The sequence below is a fragment of the Hippoglossus stenolepis genome, chromosome 23, assembly GCF_022539355.2.
Source record: "Hippoglossus stenolepis isolate QCI-W04-F060 chromosome 23, HSTE1.2, whole genome shotgun sequence".
NCBI classification, from domain to species: Eukaryota; Metazoa; Chordata; class Actinopteri; order Pleuronectiformes; family Pleuronectidae; genus Hippoglossus; species Hippoglossus stenolepis.
Window position 1 is genome coordinate 9,219,341 of NC_061505.1, and position 23,994 is coordinate 9,243,334.

Sequence of the window (23,994 nt, forward strand, 5' to 3'; positions counted from 1 at the left end):
TTTATCTTCATAAATATGTGGCTGCTCTGGTATGAAGACAATTAATTAATTGAAGTAATGATTAAATTCTGTATGTCCATTGTGATTTCTCAGATAACATTCCTTCTTAATCAAGCTTGCAATCAACAAAGACAATTATAAACAATGAAATAATAAAACAACTGAATGAATGAATGACTAATTATGAATATCAAGGCAGCTTTCACTCAGTCACACACCTCATTTCAAAATGGTCTCAAAAAGATGTCAAGAAACTTCATGAACATTCGTCACACTCCTACTCTCCTATCATTTTCTGGATGAAAGCTCAACAGTGCTCGTCTGACTCTGCAGTGTGAGGAGATGGGCTGGCGCTCATCCACGGCTGTAGCTGTTGTTGACATGAGCAGAGTGATTCTTGAGGGTTTAGCTGAGAGCCTCTAGTGCGATCTTGTTAAATCCAACAAGATGCGAAACGTGGGATTTGCATGTAACCTCCGTCTGGACTCGGCTGTAGTTTTCGTCACAGTGACCTGTTAAACCTATCGAGCTCCAGGAAATCAATCCATCAAACGGAGCTCAAATCCTCGTGAGAGGACGCGGGCCAAGCGGGCTGGCAGCCGTCGCTGTAGCCCAAACTGCTGGCCACATGGCTCCAATCACCTCCCCCCAGAGCACTGGCATCTCAGAGAGCACAGGCCAACAACTACCGCTTTTACAACCTCGCCTTTACGGGCATACGGTTTTCTCACACAGCAACACAATATTAATAAACATGTGTGTACACAGGAAGTTGAGCAAAGCAATCCTCCAGGCACAGAGTGTTGACAGGGAATGGGTAAGTGATGAGGGGGCAGGTGAGGAGTGCTGCCGACCACAAAAGTGGGAAGAGGGTCAAATAAACAGTTCGAAAAGACTAAACCCTGACTTACGCACTTCACACAGTAAAGTGATAGATTGTGTTTGCTATGCCTCAAAGTGAAAAGAATTTCTAGATCCCACAATGCAGTTTGACCTCACTGACTCACCAGAATAATTAGCCATTATACATTTATTTTCTTCTCTCCAAGTTAGACAAGAAGACTGACACCACCCTCAAATCTAAATTGTTAACTATGAGAGTGCCACCAGCAGCAAGTTAGCTTAGCATAAAGGCTGCATGGAGACGGGGAGACAGCTAGCCTGGCCCTGTGTGAAGGAAACTAAGTTTGACTGCCAACACCACTACAGCTAATGAACAAAAACTGAAGTAGTCCCAAAAATGAGCCCTGGAACACTACAAATTGGCATTTTTGCACTTAGATTTATGGTGGAAGTTACTGGCCTGCTAGGCAGGTTTTGTTGCCTTTGGGCAGCTGCAGGATAAGTGTTTCTGCCAGCTTCCAATCTTTATGCTAAGATAAGCTAATCAGTTAGTAGCATAGACTGTGCATAACGATGAACGTGACCATTAACCAAAAGTGAAGCCAAAGCATCACGATTGCCAACTGGTGGCTGGCTACAGTATAGGTCTTAAATTCCGACTCCTTGTTAGTGGAAGGGAATAATTTACCAAATTTGGCTCCTTCTTATAAAGTTTAATTGGATTATGATGACTATGAAAAATGGGGTGAAACCTCATGATTGACAGCTGGGACTGACTTACAATCAGTCAAGTGCATATTGATGAGACCTTGTTATCCCTGATCACTACTGCGCAGACTCCAAATGTGCCATATCTGGGATATTTTGGCTATATGTGCTCGTATCCGGGAGGATGTGGAAATTTGCCATCCATCTTTATGTACAGTCAATGTTTGCTGGCTGCCAACCAGCAATGAGAAGTTTCTGTCAGCTTTTAGCTCTTTGCACAAACGATGCAGCACCAATATTAGCGCAATGCTTGTCATATAATAAGCTCTCTCTACCAATACAGTTCAAGTGTTAGCTGGATAGAGAAATATAAAGAAAATGCACGAATGCAAGACAAGAAATACTGTAAAATAGCTCAAAGCTGTGAGCATCATTGGAAGTGAAATTTACTAAGTTTCAAACTTGCACAAATGTGGAAAGGAGTTAAAAGTCCTTTGGTTAAAAAAGATATATTTATATTTAATATATGTACACCTCCATCTGTTAGTTCTGCATGGGAACCCTCAATCTTATTACCGTGGGCCCCGGGGAACCTTTTTCATGACGGGAAACTAATGGAGGACAGGGATGTGAGTAATCAGAGCAAAATGGGCAGGAACGTATGACCACAAGTGGCTGGTGCTCGTCGCGGGAATCTGTATGCAGAGGTTAGGCAGGGATAGGAAAACCACACTGGAAAACTAACTTGGGAATGGCATCTGGTTCCCATATCCACAGTGTATCACAATTAGCCAGCAGAAAATGACTTAAATGTGTGTGTGTGTATGTGTTTGTGAGTGTGTCTGCTTGTTGTTACGTGTTGAATGTTCTTGTGGGAGCAGGGACGCTGTGAGCTGGGTAAAGTGAAACTGATAGTGTTATTGGTTATAGGTGTGTGACGTCTTAGTACGGTGACAAGACACTAATCAAACATGGAGGATTCATAACGCACAATTCTCAGAGAGAGAAGGTCCCATGATGCCTGAAAAGGGGAGACATTTAAACAGCTTAGGTGAAAAATGCCCAACATTAAAGCCAATTTTTGTGTGTGCAATTCACAAGCAAATTTCGGACCCACAAAATTCTTGTCATGGATATAAAATGATGAATAAGGGACAATGTTCCAGTTGGAAAAGCATTTCTTTCACTTCTTCTGTTGATTCAATTAGAACCGCATTCTGGCCGCTGTTCTCCTTCTCATCATTTGATGTTACGAGTTGGAGGAAAATTCCTCTCAATCAAAGAGATGTTGAGTTTTCTCTTAAACTGCAAGCATCACATTCGTGCGCTGTTATTTCTCCCACCGCGCTTAGGTAGTGACGGTCAGTTTTCCCTGCGAGTGTTCAGCCTGCTCAGCCAACCAAAGTGCTCTGTACGGACCGCTTCAAATCACTGAGAGTGAACCTCACGTTGGGCCCTAGCGCTGCCTCTCATCATTCGCTGACAGACAAGCGCTGCTGATGGGCACAGCGTGAGCCGAGGACTGACATCTAAAAAGGTCAAACTCTTACTGTTGTCACATCCAGTGCCAGCAGGCCTCCTCAGGCAGCGCTGCCCTTACGAGCCCAAATAATAGCTGTCATGTCAGATAGATCCACATGCAGCTCTCGGTGCAGCCTCTTCAGCATGCATGCGTTTGTGTACGTGTACCCTCTGTGCAGAATTGAAACTGTTAATGGCCTTTCTGTTTTAAACTAACAACTTGCAAAACAGTGTTAACCAACATATGAGGGCATATCTCCATGTCTCCATCTCTAACTAGAGTCTCACTTTAGATAAAATGGCACCTTCTCCTGCTCTGGAGGGCAAGAGTGATCAGATGGAATATGTTTTATTAACAGGTGTGGAGCTGCGGTGAAAAGCAGATGAAGGGCGGAGGGTGCCGGGCTCCTATATGCCTCACCCCCACATTGCCTCTAATCCCTATACTGCAGCTGCATAATTCATATGTCGTGACAGATCATCCTCAACTTGGGTCGCTGGAATCTCAGCTGATAAAGACGGGAGGTGGAAGCTACGTCTGCAAATACAGCTATCTTCTCATTGGGAATGTGAGTGAACTCTTGGAAGGGCTCGTGCTTAGCCGTAGCTGGCCTGGCTTGTGACTCCAGTGTGGTGCAGAGGCATGCTTAGCGGGCTGAAGTGGGTTTGATATTTTCTACACTGTATCATTTTCAAATGTTTCCCCTTTCTTTCTGACCAGATTTCAAAGCGTGTTAGTTTCTAACCCTGTCTGCATCATTTTAATCTAGGATGGCATACAGTCTGCGCTAAAGGAGCAGGGTCAGCGGGTGGCGTTGGCGGGTACTCGAGTGCACCCTCGGGGATGGTGTTTTATGCTTGATTAGAGCTAAACGGCGTGCACACACCGGTGGGTGCTTCATGTTTTGACACGGACCACCCTTGCAGAGATATGAGAAAAATAGATAGCCAATCATTTTTGCATCAACTATCATTTCCCCAAACCTTACTAACCTTTATGTACGGCAACAAAAATACCAATTTATATGGTTTCAGTGGCGAGATGCGGCAACCGCCTCAGCCCATGTCTGCAACATGTCTCCGCTAATATTTTTCCAATCTGTCTGGAGAACAAGAAGCGATATCCAACCAATCGACTTGACAACCGACCCGGCAATCCCAATGCAAAACTGACACAAAAAACTCAAGCGGTGGAAAAGAAGGGAAATCCAAACAAAGCAAATCACTTTTCCATGTCTAAACGCTGATCACGGACCGCCAATGAGGATCTTTTCCTACTGAGTTGTGATTGAGGAGGCCTATTCTCTTTCTGTCTCTGCAACCACAGGTCCCTGTCCGTTCATCAGCGGCTGAGTAACGATTAAGTCACCGAGATCCGTAATGACTTCAGCAGTGGTTGCTTTGTTTGGCTCGGAGGGCTATGTACAATTTACGCAGTGTTCCCAGAGTTATAGAGGTTGACAACAAGAGAGCTGTTGAATATTCATAGCGACGTGTCCCCTGCCATCCCCCGGGTGGGCATTCTAAATGAGAAACCACATGAGATCACTTACTACTGTCTTTAAGAAACTGGCAGAGTTTTTTTTTTACAGTTCGGAAACAGATGCGGTGACCATTGGGTGAGTCATTGTCAGATCGTTGCATTTTTCGAAGAAGAAATGCATTCCCTCACCCAGACTTCAGTTTTTTTCTGTACTGTAAATTATAACCTTTTTGGTTAAGTGCAGTATGGGAATTGTTTTGCCTATCAAACATTTACAGCTCTTTCTGCTACCTGTAAGGACTTCAGGGAGTGATTTGTCATCGGAGGCCAAAGGAGACATCCCAGAAGTATGGAAAACACAGGAATCCCATGCATTTATTGGCAAACCCAAACTCTCCTGCTGTATGGACATTTCAGACAACCCTTTTTGGATTTCATTCGGCTCCCGAGACAACTGGCTGTATGGTTTTATTTGTCAGATGTGAAGCCTGGCGAGAGAGAGGCTGAGAAGTGAGACCACCTGCACTCACTTACGTCCCAGAACCCCAGGAGCGAGTGTCTGAGAAGGCTCCAAGGATTAACTTACGACTTTTACAGCTCAGTCGACACACGCGATTATACCTATTCAATCACACTTGCCCCCGGACTATAAATAATTTTAACAGAGCATATACGCACTCGCACACACACACACACACAGGACCCGCTTGACCCGGCTATGCAGCAAACTGTCACAGTCTCCGGTGCCGTATGTATGCATGTATGGGTTTGTCTTCATCTTTGGAGAAACTCTGAAGTTTTCCATCTGGTAGGGGGAGTGAATCTGTGATCACCCAGCAGTATAATGAGGTGAGATAATCTGTTCAGGTTCAGGGAGCAGGAGGGGTGGAGGCCGGTAGCTTGGATATTACAAACCAGACTGGCCAGATGACGGGGAGAGGGTCCATATTCCTGGAGGGCCGGGATGAAGAGAATACTTAATAATAGAGTAGGAGTGTGCGGTGCAACTAAAATCTCTGTCTTAACCTTTGCTATAATCAGATCTAAGCTAACTGGTTGCTGACCATAGCCTAGATACATTAAAATAGTATCAGAATTCTTATCTCACCCATATCAGAACTAGAATGGTGCCTACCTCCGCCAAGGCTAAAATCTTATCTCGCCATGTCAAAGCAGTGTTTCCCATTAAATATCTGGCCTGTGGCGGCCTGCTGTATTCGACTTTGTCCCGTCACAGTTTCATAGTGAGCCATTCAAATTTTAACACTCCTCATAACATAAGAGATCTCTAACTTGGTGTTTTGCTCCATTGCTGCACTACTTTGCATGCTCGCACGTGTTGTCAGTCAGACCTAATAGTTTCAGCTGCAGTTGTACACATACTAGCAAGCGGCATTCAGTGCAGTTCTCTCCCTCACACCAGAACTTGTCTTTCACTCTTTAGCCTGTGTACCTGTCACTTTCATGTGGGAGAAGCGTTCATGCCTGTGCACCCCCCGCAGATTGAATCAATTCTGAGGGAAATGCTGCAGAGGGACGTGAAATAAAATGCCTAGATTTGCAAGTGTAATGAGTTACTTCCTTAGTCTATTTCCCCAGAACTTCCTAAATGTCAAACTTCTCTTTTTAAGCCCTTATTTTCTTTCTTGTGAACCGTCTTTGACATTAATGCTTCTGGATGTTTGTAACGTGTTGTTGCAGCGTCCTGCCGACATGTTTTACTGTTGCTGCGTTGCTTTTACCTTCACATGGCTATCACATTTTGGAGGAGGATGTGAAGCAGGCATACTTACAGAAGGTCCTGAAAGAGAAAGAGGGGGAAAATATACATGGTTAGTGTGTTTTCAATCAGTGATCAAACAGTCTCAGATCATCAATGTTCCAGTGAAACCACATATCCAAGTATTTAAGATGGGAAAGGAGGCTCTTGTTTTGAATCATTTCCTTGGGAAGGAACGTTTCACGGAGATATATCTCTTCCATGATGCAGTCACCGACGATGCCAGATAGACAGGCATTGCATTTCAGGAAGCAACCATATTTGGTATAGAACAAAAGCATTGTGACAAAAAGATTCCAATCGAGTTTGCATGTATTCGGGCCACCAGGTCTGGCGATCACATTTAACATTTATAAGTGGCTCTAATTTCACTCTTACAAGGGGGTTGTGCGCTTGTTAAAAACTAGCCCCGCATTTTTCTGAGGTGACACTTTCCCTCAAAGGACTGTCGGCCAACTTACTTCAGGGCTCCCCAAACCCCCTGCAAATCATTTCAGGTCACTTTTGGTTCTTATTAAAAAAAGTTGCCCAGCTGCTTTCACCCTGAAAGCAGCTTTTTTTCTTTCTTTACAGCTCCTATGCCCTTGAACCGTTCTTCCTCACGACCAAGGGAACGCGCAAATTGCTCCTGCAGCTGAGGCATTTAAGGAGCCATATTGGAGGCTGCACTTTTGTAGTGTTGTTTTATGGATGGCTGAGTTACAGTGGACCACTTAGCTTTTAATAAACCTGCTCCACTGTGTGTGTGTGTGTTTTACATGTCCCACAGTGTCTAATGGCTCTGTGCACCGTTTTCAACTAACAATGATGGTATATCCCAAAAATTTGATAAATATGTACAATATTAATGTACATTTAATAGGCATCATAAAGGTTTTCGGGGGACTACAAATGTCTCATGGCGTATATAATACATGCAAAAATAAATAGTGGATGACATGTACTTAAAAAGCCATTCAGGCTGAGTGAGTTTCACTTTCTCTTCTAACGCTGCCATGATCAGTCATCTCCTCCACAATTTTCCACCCTGCAGCTCCGAGTGTAAAGGTTACCGAAGGTATCGTGCTGCACGGAGCATGCGATCGCTCACACCACGGTGAGAGTGGTTGGAATGCTCTTAGATGACACCGAGGTTCATGCAGCTGCACTGGGGACCGGAATGCAATTTTTCCAGAACATCTATTGTGAAGAAAAGCTGCTTCTCTTCATACCTGAAATTGATGTGCCGCAGTTATGGCAAATTGCTCGAGCTGCTCAATTTGAGCATCACATCGCCCCTTTTGTCAGCGCAGGTACACGCGTAACAAGACGTCGTTCTTCAAATAGGGAAAATATGTTTGGGAACGTCTGACACTTTCCAGTATTGACCAGCTGCCAGAACAGTTTGAGACCGCGGCCTTCGCTGCTCCAAAAACCTTTTCATCCAAAGCTTTCCTGCCACAATTTTCCTTTCCATATGTCACCAGTAAACACACCAGAGATCCTAATGAAGTATCCCATTTACTTTGAATGCATAGGTAAATATCGCAAAGGCTTTTTCCTACTTGTTCTCCCTGTTACAGCCAAGTCTGAACCAAAGCTTCCCTCTGTCGTCGTAGATGAGTAAACTCTAAAACACCCCCCCGCCAACACCCCAATATGAATATGTGGGAACTTTTCAGCAGCTTAGTTACTTTCGGTTAAAGCGAGTCATGAATTAAATATGTTTCCCTTCAACATCCACCAGTGTTGAGAAAAGAGGGAAATTGGATTTGCAGAAGGCTTACAGTGCAGAATGCAGCACGCCTGCGCTTGTCAAGGAGCACATTTTTCTGTTGTATAATGTGTCCTAAATGTTTTTTTCTTCTCCTGGAGAGTTTCACACAGAAGATTGCTCCACTTTATGTTCGCCGATATATCCAAACAGTTAATGTAGCAGAAATAAGTGAGTTAAAACTTCATGCAAACATGCACAATCGCTTTTAGAGCGTTCAAAGTGCCAATATTTTGAATTACACTCTATAAAGCATTGCTTTTGTAATGCTATCTAAATGCTTTTGCAGAACCAGTGAACGTGCAGATAAAAAGCTGCTTAACTTCATGACATTAATATAAAACAGTCTCTCTAAACAAGCACTATTTCTGGTCGACAAACCTGAGCCAAATCTGTCTGATATTGACAACGGCCTCGTTCAGCGCTGTAATTTGGGTTATTAAACAGAATAGTGAGGCTTGTCAACCCAATTGTTTCCTATTGTCCGCCCTTGATAGACACTGTGCCTCTGCAGTCCAGACATTGTGAGTGGCTATGATTGTTTGCTCGTTTCCGATTGATTTGTCATGAGGAAGCCATTCACGTTCTCCGCATTCGCTTTGGCCGACTGGAGAATGAGCAAACTGTCTTCGCACAATGGTGCCATTTGAAAACACGCTGGCGCGGTGGATGTTTATTGGAAAGTTGAGCGCTGCATAAACAAAGCCTGGCGGCGTTTCAGATGCGCAGCCGACCAGAACATTGAACTGTTGTCTTTTCTGTCATTTGATTTCTAATTCTTCCCTCCGCCGCGGCCTTCAGGATCTCTTTGGTGCTGCAGCATGTGAGACAGAGAGAGAAAGAGTGGGGAGCCACGCTGAATGTGTCCTCAGACAGGATCCTAAATTAATTTGGCAAAATCAAACCTGGAGGAAAATGAGGGAATTGTTGATTCTCGAATAGCACGACCTCAACTGATTTAAGTAGAGGCTGCATCTTAAAAAGCCAGCAGTTATATTTCTCCCCTGACAGACACACTGTTTGTTTCTTGAAACCAAACTGCTCCCGTGGCCCGTCCCCCTCATTTCTCTCTACAAGAGCAGTGCTTTTGTTCCACAGCGTTTCGCCGCGCTCCGCTGCACTGCACAGGAACGCCACCGCACTCCAGAGCACCATCATCACTATCAGGTGAGCAGCCACAGCTCCCTGCCGAGTACATGTTCTTGCTGTGAATTCCATTTGCGGCGACACTTTCCGTCAGTGGGAGCGTCGCTGCACAGCACGTCCTTTTCCTAGATACTCCAGGCCCCCGCTGGGCCAAGTTTGTTGAGTCAACTCAGGAGAGCGTGTGGGCGGAGGGAGGGGAGGACGGAAATCCTGAGTGCGTTCGGAACACTTGTTGCCAAATTTATGCAAAGCAACAAACGCGAATTGTATGTCCCCGAATATAACTACATCATGTCTGGGATCGGCACCGAAGGGTTGGAATGTCTCAACGTTTCGACACGGGCGTCATCACCTCGACAAGTTTGGGCATCGCTTTGACTTTCTCCAACTTTCACTGTCTCCTGGTTTTTCCTGTGAAAATCGAGTGTTTCTATGGCGACTAAAGCTGAAACAATCCGAGTGAACAGCGAAACCACAGGAGCCACAAATTACACATCTATAACCTATTTTGGCCTCCAAAGATATACAGTGTACTTTTACATGATTGTAAGCGCAGCATGATTTGCTGTTGTCCTACTGAATTATTCCTTAAACGTTTCTGAACAGTGATCTTTGGCCACAAACACACACGCACACAAACAGACACACAAATGTACTTACCAGGTTCTCCATCGCGGCCTCTTCTTCCTCGCTTTCCCGGAGGTCCTGCAAAAAAGGAAGATAATAAATTTTACTCAGTTATTTGATTGTCTCCGTGTTTGTGTATGTTTCTTATTCTACGAGCATTCTCTCAGTCAAACCACCGAACAGCAGGAGGAGGAAGAGCTGCTGAGAAATATTGTATTTGGAATACAAACACTTCTGAATCTCAAGGTTCATTAAGTATTTCGACTCCAGCTGAGTAAAAAAAAAAAAAGGGAACACACACACAAAAGTGTGTTTTTCTTTTCTCAGTTTTTGCTTTCGGCACGGATGCTCTGCTTTTTTAATTTGTTTATCGAGACGTGTTCTCCCTTTTTGCCATTCTCCTCAATCTGCTGAATCTCAGCTGGAGGAGTAAAGTAATTACATGCTTTGTCGGGTTTTACATGTAGACGACTTGACTGGGTTGTTTTGTATACAGGTAGTTCTCAGATAAAAAATAAATAAAAAACATTGGAAATTGGGAGCATTTCTCCCAGAATGACCTCCTTCTCCCCCTCCTACTCCTCCTCCTACTCCTCTTTGCAACCCATGCAGTCCTCTCCTGAGGTTGGCAGCAGGAGACACATTTTCAGGCTCTGGCATTTTGTTTGCTCTCGGCTCCTAATAAAACCGGGCGCAGTCACAATTTATCCGAAAGGGTGAGGCTATGACTTTTAGTCTAGCTGAAAATTAAAAGCCGGGTTCTTGTAATACGGTTTCACAGTGGTGCACGAGCACGCTCCACCTCTGAGGAGGACTTGTCAACTTGCAATGGAATGGGTAATATCTGAAAAGCAAAATTGCACTTTCCCCCGACATTAAAGCAGCTGTCAGGATCAAAGAGATTGGAAGTCAATGCAACCGAGAGGAACAAACTTTTCCATCTGGTTGTGCGTTACAGAAAATAACCAGATCCAATTTCAGGCAGCAACAACACTGTGAAGAGTTATTATGCAAATCATTTTCAAACTTCTTTTGACCCCCGCACTGGCAAAGAATAGCTTTTTGTCATCATGTTAGAGGGTTCAAGATAATTAGAGTCATGTAATGGGATTGGAGAAAGTTTTTGAATAGACCACAGAGCTCAACATTAATTGCCTGGGTGTAAAAAGTTGCTCCGAGGAATGACTTTGTGACACTGAACTGCAGCGAAAAAACAGGAGTCAAAATATAAAACAATCAGATGAATTGCTCGTTCCAACAACCTGACCCGACGTCCAACCCCAGCTTGTAATAAAAACTCCCTAAAAGGGGTACAACAGAATAATAGAACTGAAAAAATAATTAATAATCTGATAACACACAAATGAAGTTTCAAGTGTGTTCATATAACTTGTACTTCAATGAACTCAAATAAGTATTTTCTAAAGTTGGAGAACAGTTTTCTTTTTTCAATGTGGGAGAGTTAAATTGAGTTTGGGTGAATATGTAATAAAATATATATACACACACAAACTGTATATGTATGAATATATACACACACATAGTGTATGTATACAGATACGGATATCTTTGTTTCTTCTTTATCAACCCTTTATATATATGTATAACATTTATTTTGTAATCTCCTTCACAATGAATGTAAAAGGGGCACATTCTTCTTATTAACGTTCCTTTCCATATCCTTCCATATCTCCTCTCTAAGCTTTGTTATCTCCATCCCTCTTAAGGGAAAAGAAATAAAAGTGACAAAGAAAAGAGTAAAATAAAGACGAAACAATCCCTTTAATACAGCGTTGGGCTGATTTATGATACTCCAGATGTGTTACTGGGGTGCAAAATGCAAGATTATGTTACACAACCCATCGTATGATTCTTAGTCCTCGATTTGATCCCACTGTTTGGCTCCAGTTCAGCCTCCGACCATGCTCCCTTTGGACAGCTTCCAGGATAATGTCAGGCGCTGCCAGAGAGGGGTCCAAGCGCAGTTTAAAGTATGTAACCACAGGTGGAGTTTGACTCTCACTTTACTATGGCTCACATCTACCCAGCTTTCTCCATAGGTTTGTTTTTTAAGGTTTGAAAAGAAACACAAGGGGGTTTACTGCGCTTGGCAGTCGCTTTATTATTGCTCACTTTGAAATGACACTCGACACCTTTGAGAGGAATATTTTGTGCATGCGACGCTACAACATCCTCCTGATTTTATGGTATATTTCTGACAGCTGCTGAGAAAACATTATCCACATGGGAGTTTCTGGTCCAGACAAAATACCCCGCATCATTTTCAGATATCATCTGGATTCACAATATTCATCACAATATTTTTCATTCTGATTATAGACTGTAAGGAGAGACTCCCATACAACCAAGCTGTACCAGCAACATCGAAAGACTACAAAAGCAAGGCCAACACAAACGCTATGACATTTCAGTTTATGAAACACAAGTCGAAGGAAAACGTTACAAAAGCCCATCAGGCCCTGTCAAGAAAGTTGTTTTTCAATCAATTAGGACAAAACTGAGCATTGAAAGAGCTTATAAATGAAACAAACAGGCCTCGAACGTGGTCATTAGTCACTGAGAGATATTCAGCTGCCTGTCAAAGAAATGCACCATTCCTGCTCGAAAACACTGTATTGACCTGAAGTTTTTTAGCAGTACCCAAAGTACAGTCATTGAACAGTGGTTTCAAAAAATGCGGCATGAAAGTCCATGATGAGGGTAAAAAACTATGAGCAATCGGCTGAAACCTTCTCAAGTTTTTCACAGATTTTGAATATGAAAGTGGACTTAATGTTCATGGAAAGTCTTTTGGCATTCAAAGTAAAATGGACCTCGTGCTGATACGTGTATGTGGTATTTTTTTCCATTTTGTTATTTGGTGGCTTTTGAATTTTAGAAAATAGGCAGTCGAAAGCTTTTTTATAACGCAGAACCAGAGAGAAAAGACATTAAAGTAAGTGCCGTTTGGCTTTTCTATTGGCCAGCCAGCAGTGCAGGTATTGAGATGGCAACGCTGGTTGGTTGCCCCCCCAACTCTGATCCAGACTCAAATCCCTCTACAACTCTTGGATGGATTGCCAAGGAACAGACATTCATGGTTCCAGACCTCGTTTTCTAATGATGTGCTGATCCCCTGACTTCACCTCCTGCTGAAGCTAGAACTCAATCATATTACATTGTGTGGACTGTCTTTCATGATCCTTTAACTCTTCAACTAGCTCATCTTAAGGTTTTAATTTGTAAAAACTTGCCTATGACTAAATCCCTCAACTAATGAAATTCCCTTAAGCTTAATTAGTGCTAATTAGCAAATGAAAGTAGGCTAACATGCTCAACTTAGTTAGAAATGTTTAACAGCAGTTATTGGGGCCGAACATTCTGGTTTCAGTTTCTAGTTCCACCAATCACGTTTGAGCAAGATCAATGGTTGCGCCACAGAGAAAAGAAGATGGAGCACATTGACGAAAATGCATCGGCTTTTTGATTTGATTTTGTGGAGAAATGTTCGACTTGTGTGATAAAAGAAACTAGTCAGACTGTAAACAGTGTATTGCAAACGGAAGATGTCAAGTCTAAACCCGGACATCCACTTTCTACCCCGCCCCCCCAGAGTCTAATTCCTCGTCAGATGATAGCCGATGGGCTCAGAGATTGCACTTTCAGGTTGATGGGAAAGTTGAAAGTATGTTGTGGTGCTAAATTAGATCAAAGCAATGAACACCAGCGGCTACAGTCAAAGTTAGAAACTACATTTACATGTGGACTACAGGAGACTGTCAAATATCACAGCTCAACACATCTTAAACTGTCGTTTTGACCAGTGAATTTTGAGATTCCTCATCTCCAGTCAAGGTCAATTATATTCAAGCCATGATTTTTTTTTTTAAGTTGGCACGCTGACATCATGAATCGTGTAACATCTCAAAAGTCATGTGTCTGTGAATACGATGGTAATAGCCTGTGACGTGAATGGCACCAAGTTAGCTGTAAGAGCAGCATGAAACCATCAGCACAATGCTTCAGAGTCTCAGAATTTATTCATTTCCCCCCTTTTTTTTCAGGAATAACCAAACAACACAAGATTTCTACAATACCACAGAATGTTTTTGGTCCAAAACACATAGCAGTAGTCATTTTAATGCTATTTGGCACAACGGATTCCCATGTAATTGGCAGCATTGTGAAACATGCTGTTCTAAGCCATGGGTGTATTGTTTTTGAATACTTTTGCTCATGTTCTTCATTACAACATTATTTCAATGTTATGCATTGCTTGACATAATAAACTTCTCGTTTATACTACATGTATTTGAGGCAAAATTGCGCTTTACCCCAACCCATCATCCATAAAATACTGATTAGCCTAGAACAGTTAACACCACCACACCGCCATATTTCTCTTGTTCCTTGAAATCAATCGGATTTATGTGAACCAGCCGGGGCCCAGACTCATTTATAGGAATTGAGCTTGATATACATAATCAGACCACTCAAAGCCTTTCTCTCTAAGCAATACAGCTATTCTTTGAAATAAAAGTCAGCCTTCTGCCAAACATAGCAAACAGGGTAACAGCTCTACCCTCCAAAGTCAATCAGGTTTGAGGAGGGGTGACTTTACATTTCTGTGCAAACCCGACAGCACCTTTCATGGGTAAAGCGAAGAAATTCAGATGTGTTTGGCATCTGTATCATCCATGATCAAATGCGAAATGAAAGACAATTGCTGTGTTTTCTTTGTGCAAATAAAATCAAATAATCCGAGGAGGAGCACAGCAAAGTGCACTTTTCTTTTGTGAACCATTGCAGTGTACGCATCATGGAAACTTAACTTTATAATCACACATTACGAAAGTAAGAAAGGCTGCCTTCAGAAACATGCAAAAAACGTCTGGAGATCAAACTTAGTGCCAAACATTAAAATAATTCCACGTTTGATTCATTCAGCTACAACAGTTTCCATGGTTCAAACTATTTTCCCCTTGAATTGTAAACAACCAGCCTATTCTATGGATGCCAAACGCACTGCTGACCTGGCTGTTTATATATGAGTCATAAAAATACAATGCCCTGCATGAATGTTTGGGGGAAATGTCATGGCTGCGCTACATGTCCAGTGCCAATGTTTTTAGGAACTGACATGAAATTGCTTCGCCAGTGTTTGGTTTAGCTATGGTTAATTTTACGACAAGGGTAGAAGGTGCCTCCCGTGGGAAATAAAAAATGTGCAACGGTGATATGGTTCTTGAAATGTTCCGCAGCCATTTTGATAAAAACGCTTTCAATCCTTTGTTTAAAATGTCGGAATAAGTGACAGTGGCTGTGTCACAGCTGCAACTTATTGTGGTTCTATTTAAAATTATTTAAAACCTGTAGCCTATTCAATATAACCGGACTGCTGTCAAAATAAAATTACACAATCAACAGTGCAACATATGCAGTAAAAAAGTCTCTAACTGGCTTGTAAACTATTGGAGTTTAGTTAGGTGAAGTGTTCAGAATATTTCTATGTTGATTAATGTCTTTACAAGCCGTCCAAGGCTTCAGGACAGTTTGAAACAGACATTAATATGGTCAATTTAATCCCACAACACGGATGGATGCGTTTATTCAACCTGGCAGCACTTGGGTATCCAGGTCAACAGAACCAAAGCTGCACAAAAGCTGGCTTTCTACCGTACAATCATTTGTTATTGTACAAGTACATTTTTGTGGAAAAGCCTGGCAGAGAGGACTGTCGTTCTGATCCAAGATCCGTATTACTCAGCATGACAATGAATAAATCAATGCATTAAATGCTAATTCGAGGAACAATGTGTTCACTGTACAAGGGGGGGAAATGAAAACGTATGACCACAATTTTACAATCAGCCTCATCCCTGGATGTCACTGCTCTCCTCATCTTCAGAGGGATGTGTTTTGTTGTCTAGCTGCAAACACAGAGAGCCTCACCACTACAACTATGGAACAAGAGCACTTCTTCTTCACTTCCATAGAAAAAAGCAAAGAAAAAATATCTATTCTAAAATACACATGACATGAAACATTTGTTCTGTCTGGGATTTTCCTTATCTCAAGAAACAAAAGTGCTCAGGATAACTTTTAATGCGATTAATTTGTGAATGCAGTGCAGTCAGTACAAACTTTTTCCACCTCCACCATTTCAGATAAGGAACTTGCCACTGCAATGACTCTGCAGAGCACTTTTTATTTGAAGAGACAGGTACAGGAGGTAAGGTGACTAGTGGCTGAGGAAGAGGGAGAGAAAGAAAGGAGAAGAGCAAATCAACATGATCTTGCCGATTGGTCTGGTTTCCAGGACAACAGCTGACTCAAACTGCACATTCTTCCATCCATTAAATATCTATATCGCTTATCCTTTGAGGAGCGCACAGGTCCTGGAGCCAATCCCATTGGGCTGACATTGGGCAAGAGGCGGGGGTACACCCTGGACAGGTTGCCCGCGTATCGCAAAAAAAAACGAATTAGCACCGAATGCGAATGCGCAGAAGAACAACAACACGGCACACGCAGCACGTTGTGTACAGAAGTAAGTAGAAGGAGAAGGAGAAGAAGTCGGTAATAGACATGGAGGCCACAGATGTCAGCATTTCCTGTACATATGAAAGTGGCCCCGATCTGATTTGAAAAGATCAGATTCCATGTGATTTGTGCCGTTCACAATGTCATTAAAAAAGTCACATAGGGGGGAAAAAAACAGATTCTGGCCACTTGGGCCCGCTGTGTGAACTTAGTCTTAGAGCCTCCAATTAAACTAACCCAATTCTTTATGTCTTTGAACAGTGGGAGGAAGACGAGTAGCAGCACAAAGCCCTCGCAGACATGTGTGGTCCACATTTAGCTAATTTAGTGCATGTGCAGTTTATTGAACTACTGTGCTGACCACTCAGTTATCTGCGATTACAGAAGTTGAACTTTAAAACCCAACAAGCACAAAGGCCCAATTGAAAACTTGGGAAGGTCAAGCAGTCAACAGATAACAGCACAATGAGATAAAGAGGTGAACTGTGTGTATCTTCAGAATCCTCTTGAGGTCATCTCTATTCGATATTTCTGAGAAGCACAGGAAAGTCCCTTTTCAACTTGTGACCTGGCAAACTGGCTCCACAAGGGTCGGCCTTGTTGAACTCTGACTGACTCTCTTAACTGCTTTCATTGTTTCCTTAACTTCCTCAGACTCTTACGATTCAAGAACAGATGCAGACACAGAAAGCAGAACAAAGAGTTTGTTCTTATAGAGCAACCTTTTTAACTGCTGTCACAACTTTGTCGGCCGTCCACTTTAGGTTGTGTTAAAAAGCACCCAAAAGCTGCACTGGTTCAGCGTTTCCCACTGAATCAATTCAATATGGGGGTAACAATGATGCTGGAGCACTCTCATTCGCAACAGATTCCGAGCGACAGGTACACAGACTAAAGAGTGACAACTTCTCAGGTAAAATTTATGGATTTTTTAAAAACAGGCATGTTAAGGGGATTGATATCTATGACTTTGCAATTTGCTACAGATACAAATAAAAATCCCTATCTAGCTAATTTAAATGTGGAATCATAAGGGGACTGTTGGGCCTTGGGGGAGGTACCTGCTCTACGGGTGCTATTCTAGTTTCTAAATGCGAAAATGTGATATATTACTTGTGTCAATGGAAGTTCAGCTCATGGAAATAGGATGTTTCCCAATGCCTGCAATCTGATACAGCATGGTTAGCATATAATGCTAAGCTATTTCTAAGAGCAACCTTATTATCGACTTTGTTTAACAACAGCGGTTCTTCAGCTGCCTTTAAATGACAGCCACTCTGTTTGGATTATCAAGCCAAAAATAACTTGTGCATTGTTAAACAGACGAGTACAATAATTTCCAAACCATGTTAAAGAGCGCTGGGCCACTAGCCCTTAGTGTTAAATCCAGTTCTCTGTTGCTACAAAGGGTTTTGACAACATAAAATAAACAGAAAATTCTGCAGAAGAATTCAGAGGCCTATTTCAATTTTCCCAAGGTTCACATTAGAATCCCTAGCCGACCTCGAAAAACAAAGTACTAAAGGATATCTCACATTATTCCTTGATCCTGTGGCCTATATCTTCATTATCCTGATTTCCAACTGCACTTAACTGCAATGCGACCATTTCCTGAATAAATATGATGATTGCAGCCATTTCCTAAATAGTTCTTGGCAATTATATTTAATCTGTTGCCCAGAAAAGAGCCCATTGTGTCGGATATTTACATTGTACTCATCGTATGTTTTTTTGGTCCACACATTTTGTCGCCACATAAACTCTTGTAATGTGTTCTCTTTGCACACAGACATACACAGTGGATTTAATAATACACTGTATATAGTGAAATGAAGCCAAAATATACGAACGCCACCATCTTACATATTTGGAGCCGGAGTCTGCACCCTAGCGATCAGGGAAGTGAGCCTCAGTAGCGAGGTCCCACCGATACATGTGCTTGACCAATAATGAGTCAGTGTCATGCAACATGCATCAGGGTGGTAAGAACTTCCTAAAATGACAGAAACCATCTTTGAAACCATCTTTGACGTGAATTTTGACTTTGTAGCTTGGTCTATGTCCCATCAACTAACATGGAGAGATTTACGACCTATACATAAAGCCAGCCAAAGATTGAGACACTTTAGCTTCACTTCTGGGGAGCTGTCATCTTGCCCATCTTCTTTAAATTGTGATCTTTTTGTGAATGAAATAAATGTATTGTGATATGTAGATAGACATGTGTTTACAGATTTGTATAAAAGCCGTAAAGCGTCCAACATCTCCCTGATTAGGGGCTGAATTAAACACAACAAATAGTCTTGAGGGATAATGAACAGTGACACCAGCCATGCAAACCCTAATGAAACTCACTTCTGCAGTTTTCAATTACGAGGCATCGTCAAAACACAGCGTCCTGATCACTCTGATCGCTCACGAGTCCACGCCAGTGTTGTTGTGATTACGTTAAAGCCAATTCCACAACCTACAAGACACTTAATGTCACATAGTCCCGAGACATCACCCGGCAGGAATCAGAAAGTAATTACACGAAGCAGCATTCATTATCACGCAGAAAGCAGCCACTGATTAAATTTAAAAGAGAAAAAAAAAAAAGTTAATGATGCATTGCATTGTCTGTGTCAGTGTCTGTGTGCTCACTCAGTGGTCAGAGGATGTTGTTATCAATGTTGAATGTATTCATTTGTCCACCCCTTCCTGATGATTATGGCAATTTTTAATGTGTATGTGTTGGTCCCATTTATCAGTTCATGAAATCACGAATTAACCCACTGGGATTCGAGGAATTTGTTCGTCGCTGCAGGCTCCATTAACACGGTTTCAAGCAGATTGAAACTAGTATTAAATATGCATCTTTCTCTTGCTGCCGCCACCAGAGGAAAGTAGACTTGCCCAGCAGACAAAGTTTTGCACATGAGATTGAGTAGCACCTAAATAAAGATGCACTCTTAGGCATACATACTTACAGATTCAGAGACCGGAAATTAATACAGAACAAGCAGCCCTACTTTAGGTCTTTGTCAAACGTGCACATACGCACACTCGGGGAAGACAAACAACATAAATACAAGTACGCCTGGCTGACATGCATGGATCATCTCTGCTTTTGTTCTGGTTCAGTGTCGAAGCTGGAGGAGGAAGCGGGGCCTTTGCAAGAGCCTTTTCATCACCTTCAGAGATCAATGTGTTTTCCTCTGGCAAAGGCCTGAGTGCCGGGATACTTGAGAACCACCCCGCGCACTGCACACTGCAATTATTCTCCCTGCAGTCCTGACTGCGGTCGTGATGGAAGCAGAACACACTCCCTGATGAGGGGAGATCAGTAATAAGCCAATCGATTGGCTGAGTCCCCTTCGCCTTATGCTGCGAGTTAAATTGGCGCGGGCGTCCATCCTGACGGCTCTATCAGAAAGCCTCGCTGCGCAACTTTCTTGAAACGCTTGCTTGCATATGAGGGAGTGTTACTTTTTGGTAACTTTATCATCTTTTAGCAAGAAATTTGAGAAAAATCCAAAGGCTTCATGTGTTGTAAATGAAAAGGGGGGAAACACTAGGATGAGCCCAGCTTGGCTTGGCCCGGCTGGAGTGTAATACACAGTGGAAAGTAATGGCTTCTTTTGGTTGTTAACCAAGTTATACCTTGGCATCCAAAAACCGAATAGAATTGTCATGACAAAGTGGCCTTCCACCTGGAAGCACGTTAACAGAGACGGCAACAGAAATGAGAGAATCTAAAGGTCTGAGGACAAGTGCGATTTTTGCAAACAACAATATCACAGGCCAACACTGACCAAAAGTTAATAAACCCACTCCACATATACACACAAGGGGAAAGCAACCTCAGCCTGATTATCGCAACAGTCAGGGGTTGATTTAAGCTTCTGGTCTGAGTATGCTGCTAATCAATCAATAGCTTTAATTAGATCATGGAACTCTGAGGTGCAGATGCCAGCAAATAAACCTAAAGTATGCTACATGTAGAAGTTACTACAAATGAGCTGATTTGACCATTCAGGCTGCTGAAGTCCTGATATATCCTTTTAGAAATTTGACTCCAGAAAAACGTTCAGATGACATGGACTCACAGTGACTCTTTCCTGGGGATCGGCCAGGAGATGCTTTTGAAGCTTACTGAGGGTGTGTGTGGAGTGAATATTGCACCAAGCATACTTATGGTGACACGCGTAGTATCACATAGACCCATGTGGGTGTGTGTGACGCGTCCACGCCTTCTCCTCTGTGTGTCCTCTGGGCGCTAAAGTTTGCTCGAAATAGTTGCGGGAGCATTTATGGTCACTGGAAGAAATGGTCCACCGTGGGACGCCAAATGGGACGTACAGCGCACGATTAGCATTAAACGATCCCTCTCTCTTGTTCAAGTTCAAATGAAATACTTTATCTGTGTTAAAGACTCCTGTGGCTTATTGGATGTCACGTCCAGCTCACGTGTAACTCTATACCTGCTGCAAACGGATGACATGACTGCTGGCTGACCTTATCAACGGCAGGCGTGTGCGAGCCAGCGTTCGCCATGTGCCGATGTGTCTGTGGTGCGTGTGTGGATGGATTTAGAGACGCGGGGGCTAAATAATGTGGACCGCAGGGGCCCAAACTGTTCAAGGGCAGTCATCGCAGTTCCTCAACAAAGACAAAGCCACTGGAGAAGAGCCAACTGCGCTCCAGTCAAATATGTTATAACAATCCTCAACTATTTTAATAGACTGGCATACAGAACTATCTGCCTGAATAACTAATCCTGCACAACAATGAGTGTATTTTCATCCATAATCAAGCTGTTTCCTCATGATTTCTGTATTTTTTTGTGTATTTAATTAGTCACACCCTGTAGATTCTTATAATTCCTATTTTTTTTTAAAATATTTTTTATAATATACAAGGAGGGGGGTTGTTTTAAAGCCTCGACCCAAATATTGCTAAATTAGAAAATAAATAATTGACTTGCAGATAATAGTACCACTACGTATGAGATTCAGCAAAATAACAATAATATGTATCATGGAATACTTTTTTTCCCCCAATATATATTGTCCATTTTCAGATTGAACTGCAGGGATTATAGTGGGGTACTCCATTAAAAAATAAATACACTTTTCTCATGTCAAGTAAAGAAATAACAAGTGCTTAATTTTGGAAAAGAAATTGTAATAAGAGTGTAGATTAAGTTTCACTTCTTTATTTTAGATAAATCTGTTTTCATGCCATGTGAAGTTGTTTCCCTTGCTTCTCTCTGACTCGCACCGTCTCTCTCGTCTGTCCACGGACTGTGGGTTGGAGTTGGTCGGAGTCCTCAGTGTGCAATTCACACATTTGACTGGATGAGTGGCGTCACGTGAAGTGATTTACAGCACATGGCTCCACACAAAGCTGTGCCAGTTAAAATGGAAACGCTCCGTCAAAATGAGACAACTCTAGATGGTTTATTGGTTATGGGTCCAGGTTTGGACATATTGGACCACTGCTCTATATAGTTCCTGACAACAGAACAAAAAAACTGCAAAAATCCAGAAATCCCAATTTACTGTTCACTCTAGAATGAACAACAGAATGTCACTTATATATAAGGCGTGGTGGATGAGTAAGAGAAGGAGTATTTTGTTTCTTATATTAATTTGGCTCCGCTGACGGTTTATTAAAAAGTTGTTTCTCATCATTGAGCTTCACTAAGGCTTACATCCCCTTCTATCTGCCCTCTACGGTTTTGAGTAAAATATTGTTTTTCCCTCGGACTCTCAACTGTATTTTTTCCCCCTTACTCCCGAGGGCTTTGCTTTCATTATCTCTCAACTTATCAGCCCGCCTCGGTGGTCTTAGGCCGGTGTTTACTTGAGCATTGCGTGACCCATGTTGGATTATTCCTGCGCCGCTTTGAGCATGCAAGCATGACCAGGCTTGCATACACAGGCTCTTGTGTCATAGATACCCTATCTTGTCAACAGCAGAGGAAAATGTTTGATAGAGAGGCTGTGAGCAGGAGGAGGAGGAGGAGGAGGAGGAGCGATGGGGATTTCATAGCAGAATAGAGGGATGAAAGATTTAAGAGCAAAGTGGAAAGTCGAGAGCAGTGTTTTTGAATCTGTTGCGTGAAGTTGTTGAATTCATGGGTTCATATAAAACTCCTTGGTCCGGGCAGATGTTCCAGATGTTACACTCCGGCAAGGAACACTGGACGTTAAGTGACAGCGCGGCGATCTTTTCATTCGTTTCACTTGAAAGAATGAGGACGAGCCGGAGTAATTCAAGTCTGAAATGAGAACGTCATCAAAATTAAGATGCTCCACTGGAGTCTAAACTCTCTTGTCTGCCAATGTATCCCCCTGCTGGGCACAGGCTGCCAAAGGATGAAATCCAACTTTTGATTTTCAATCCGACAAATCATAAAACAATGGCGCAGCGTGTCACATCAACTGTGATATTATCCGTATAAAGTCTAGCATGTGGAGAGGCCTCGTCTCAGCAGAACAGTGGGTGATGACAGGCTGAGACGGGAGGTCGATGCTCCAGTGGGACAGGTAGGTGTACAGTTACCAGCAGCAGCATCTGGATATCAAAATAACTGATCATCTGCCTCTCACAAGCCTATACAGCATGCAAAGTGGGTGAAAGAGCTGGCAGGATAGAGAAGGAGGATTTCTGTATCTGCACGCACATGTCTCAAACACATCATGTGCACCATCATATAACAACTTCTCTAAGACCTTAAACAAACGGCGTAGATGAGCTCTGCGGGATTGCTGAATGCTGCAAGTGTCTTCCAGACCTTCATGGGTCCTGAGTGGAAACGAAAATAAGGTGTCATCACTGGGCCGTCAGCCCTGGACTCACTGAGAGTCAGCCATAGGCGAGTTTATTTTCCCAACCCAGGAAACCCCTCTGCAATGCTCTAAGACATGTGCATCCTGAATCCGGTTTCCAAAGGACGGCTCCAAAGTAAGTAAATGAAAATGAAACACACTTATTAGAGATTATTTCAGACCACAGAATATGGTAAACATGCCACGAGGACTTACAATAATGGCTTGTAAGAAACAGTGAGAATACAAAACATGCAGCTGAAGGGCAACTCCAAGTGGAAATGAATGTGAGAAAGCCAAAATTCCCTGCAAGTGAACAAGGCTCTCGTTTTTTTCCCAACCTCTGTCAATCTTTCCTTTGAAAAAAAACAAAAAAACAACACATACACACAACCGCTGCACCTTCACTTACTTTTGTGAGCCATTAATTCCCCTTAACGAGGGTAATTTTTTTTTACAAAGCAATCACAGTTCTGAGCAGAACCTTCCTCCGGAGCTGAGTCATAGCCGACAACAACGAGCTTTATATACCACCTTGTTCATTTTTACTGCAGAACATGGTGTAAAAGCTATTTCACTGCATTCAGTCAGGGGAGCCTTATAAACAGGTATAAAAGTTTATTCCCTGTGCTTACCTTGTTTCAAATAAAACTTTGAAAAACAGCAGATTGTTGTTGCACGGAAATTACGCAGAAACCTACGCACTTTACTGCTCGAGCTAAAGGTCAAGCATGGAAGGATTTCTACAAAAAATTGCCTCAATATCAGGCAACTG

At 42.5% G+C, this 23,994-nt stretch overlaps 1 protein-coding gene across 15 annotated transcripts in view; it reads right to left on the reverse strand.

The window, feature by feature from the left end:
* LOC118102448 (collagen alpha-1(XXV) chain) overlaps positions 1-23,994 on the reverse strand; it is a 146,415-nt gene that overhangs the window by 55,913 nt on the left and 66,508 nt on the right. For all 15 annotated transcript variants that reach the window (XM_035148642.2, XM_035148635.2, XM_035148638.2 and 12 more), the window contains exons 3-4: positions 9,895-9,939; positions 6,349-6,356 (exon numbers count right to left, since the gene is read on the reverse strand). In XM_035148642.2, coding sequence (XP_035004533.1) covers positions 6,349-6,356; positions 9,895-9,939 — 53 coding nt within the window. The remainder of the gene's footprint in view (positions 1-6,348; positions 6,357-9,894; positions 9,940-23,994) is intronic.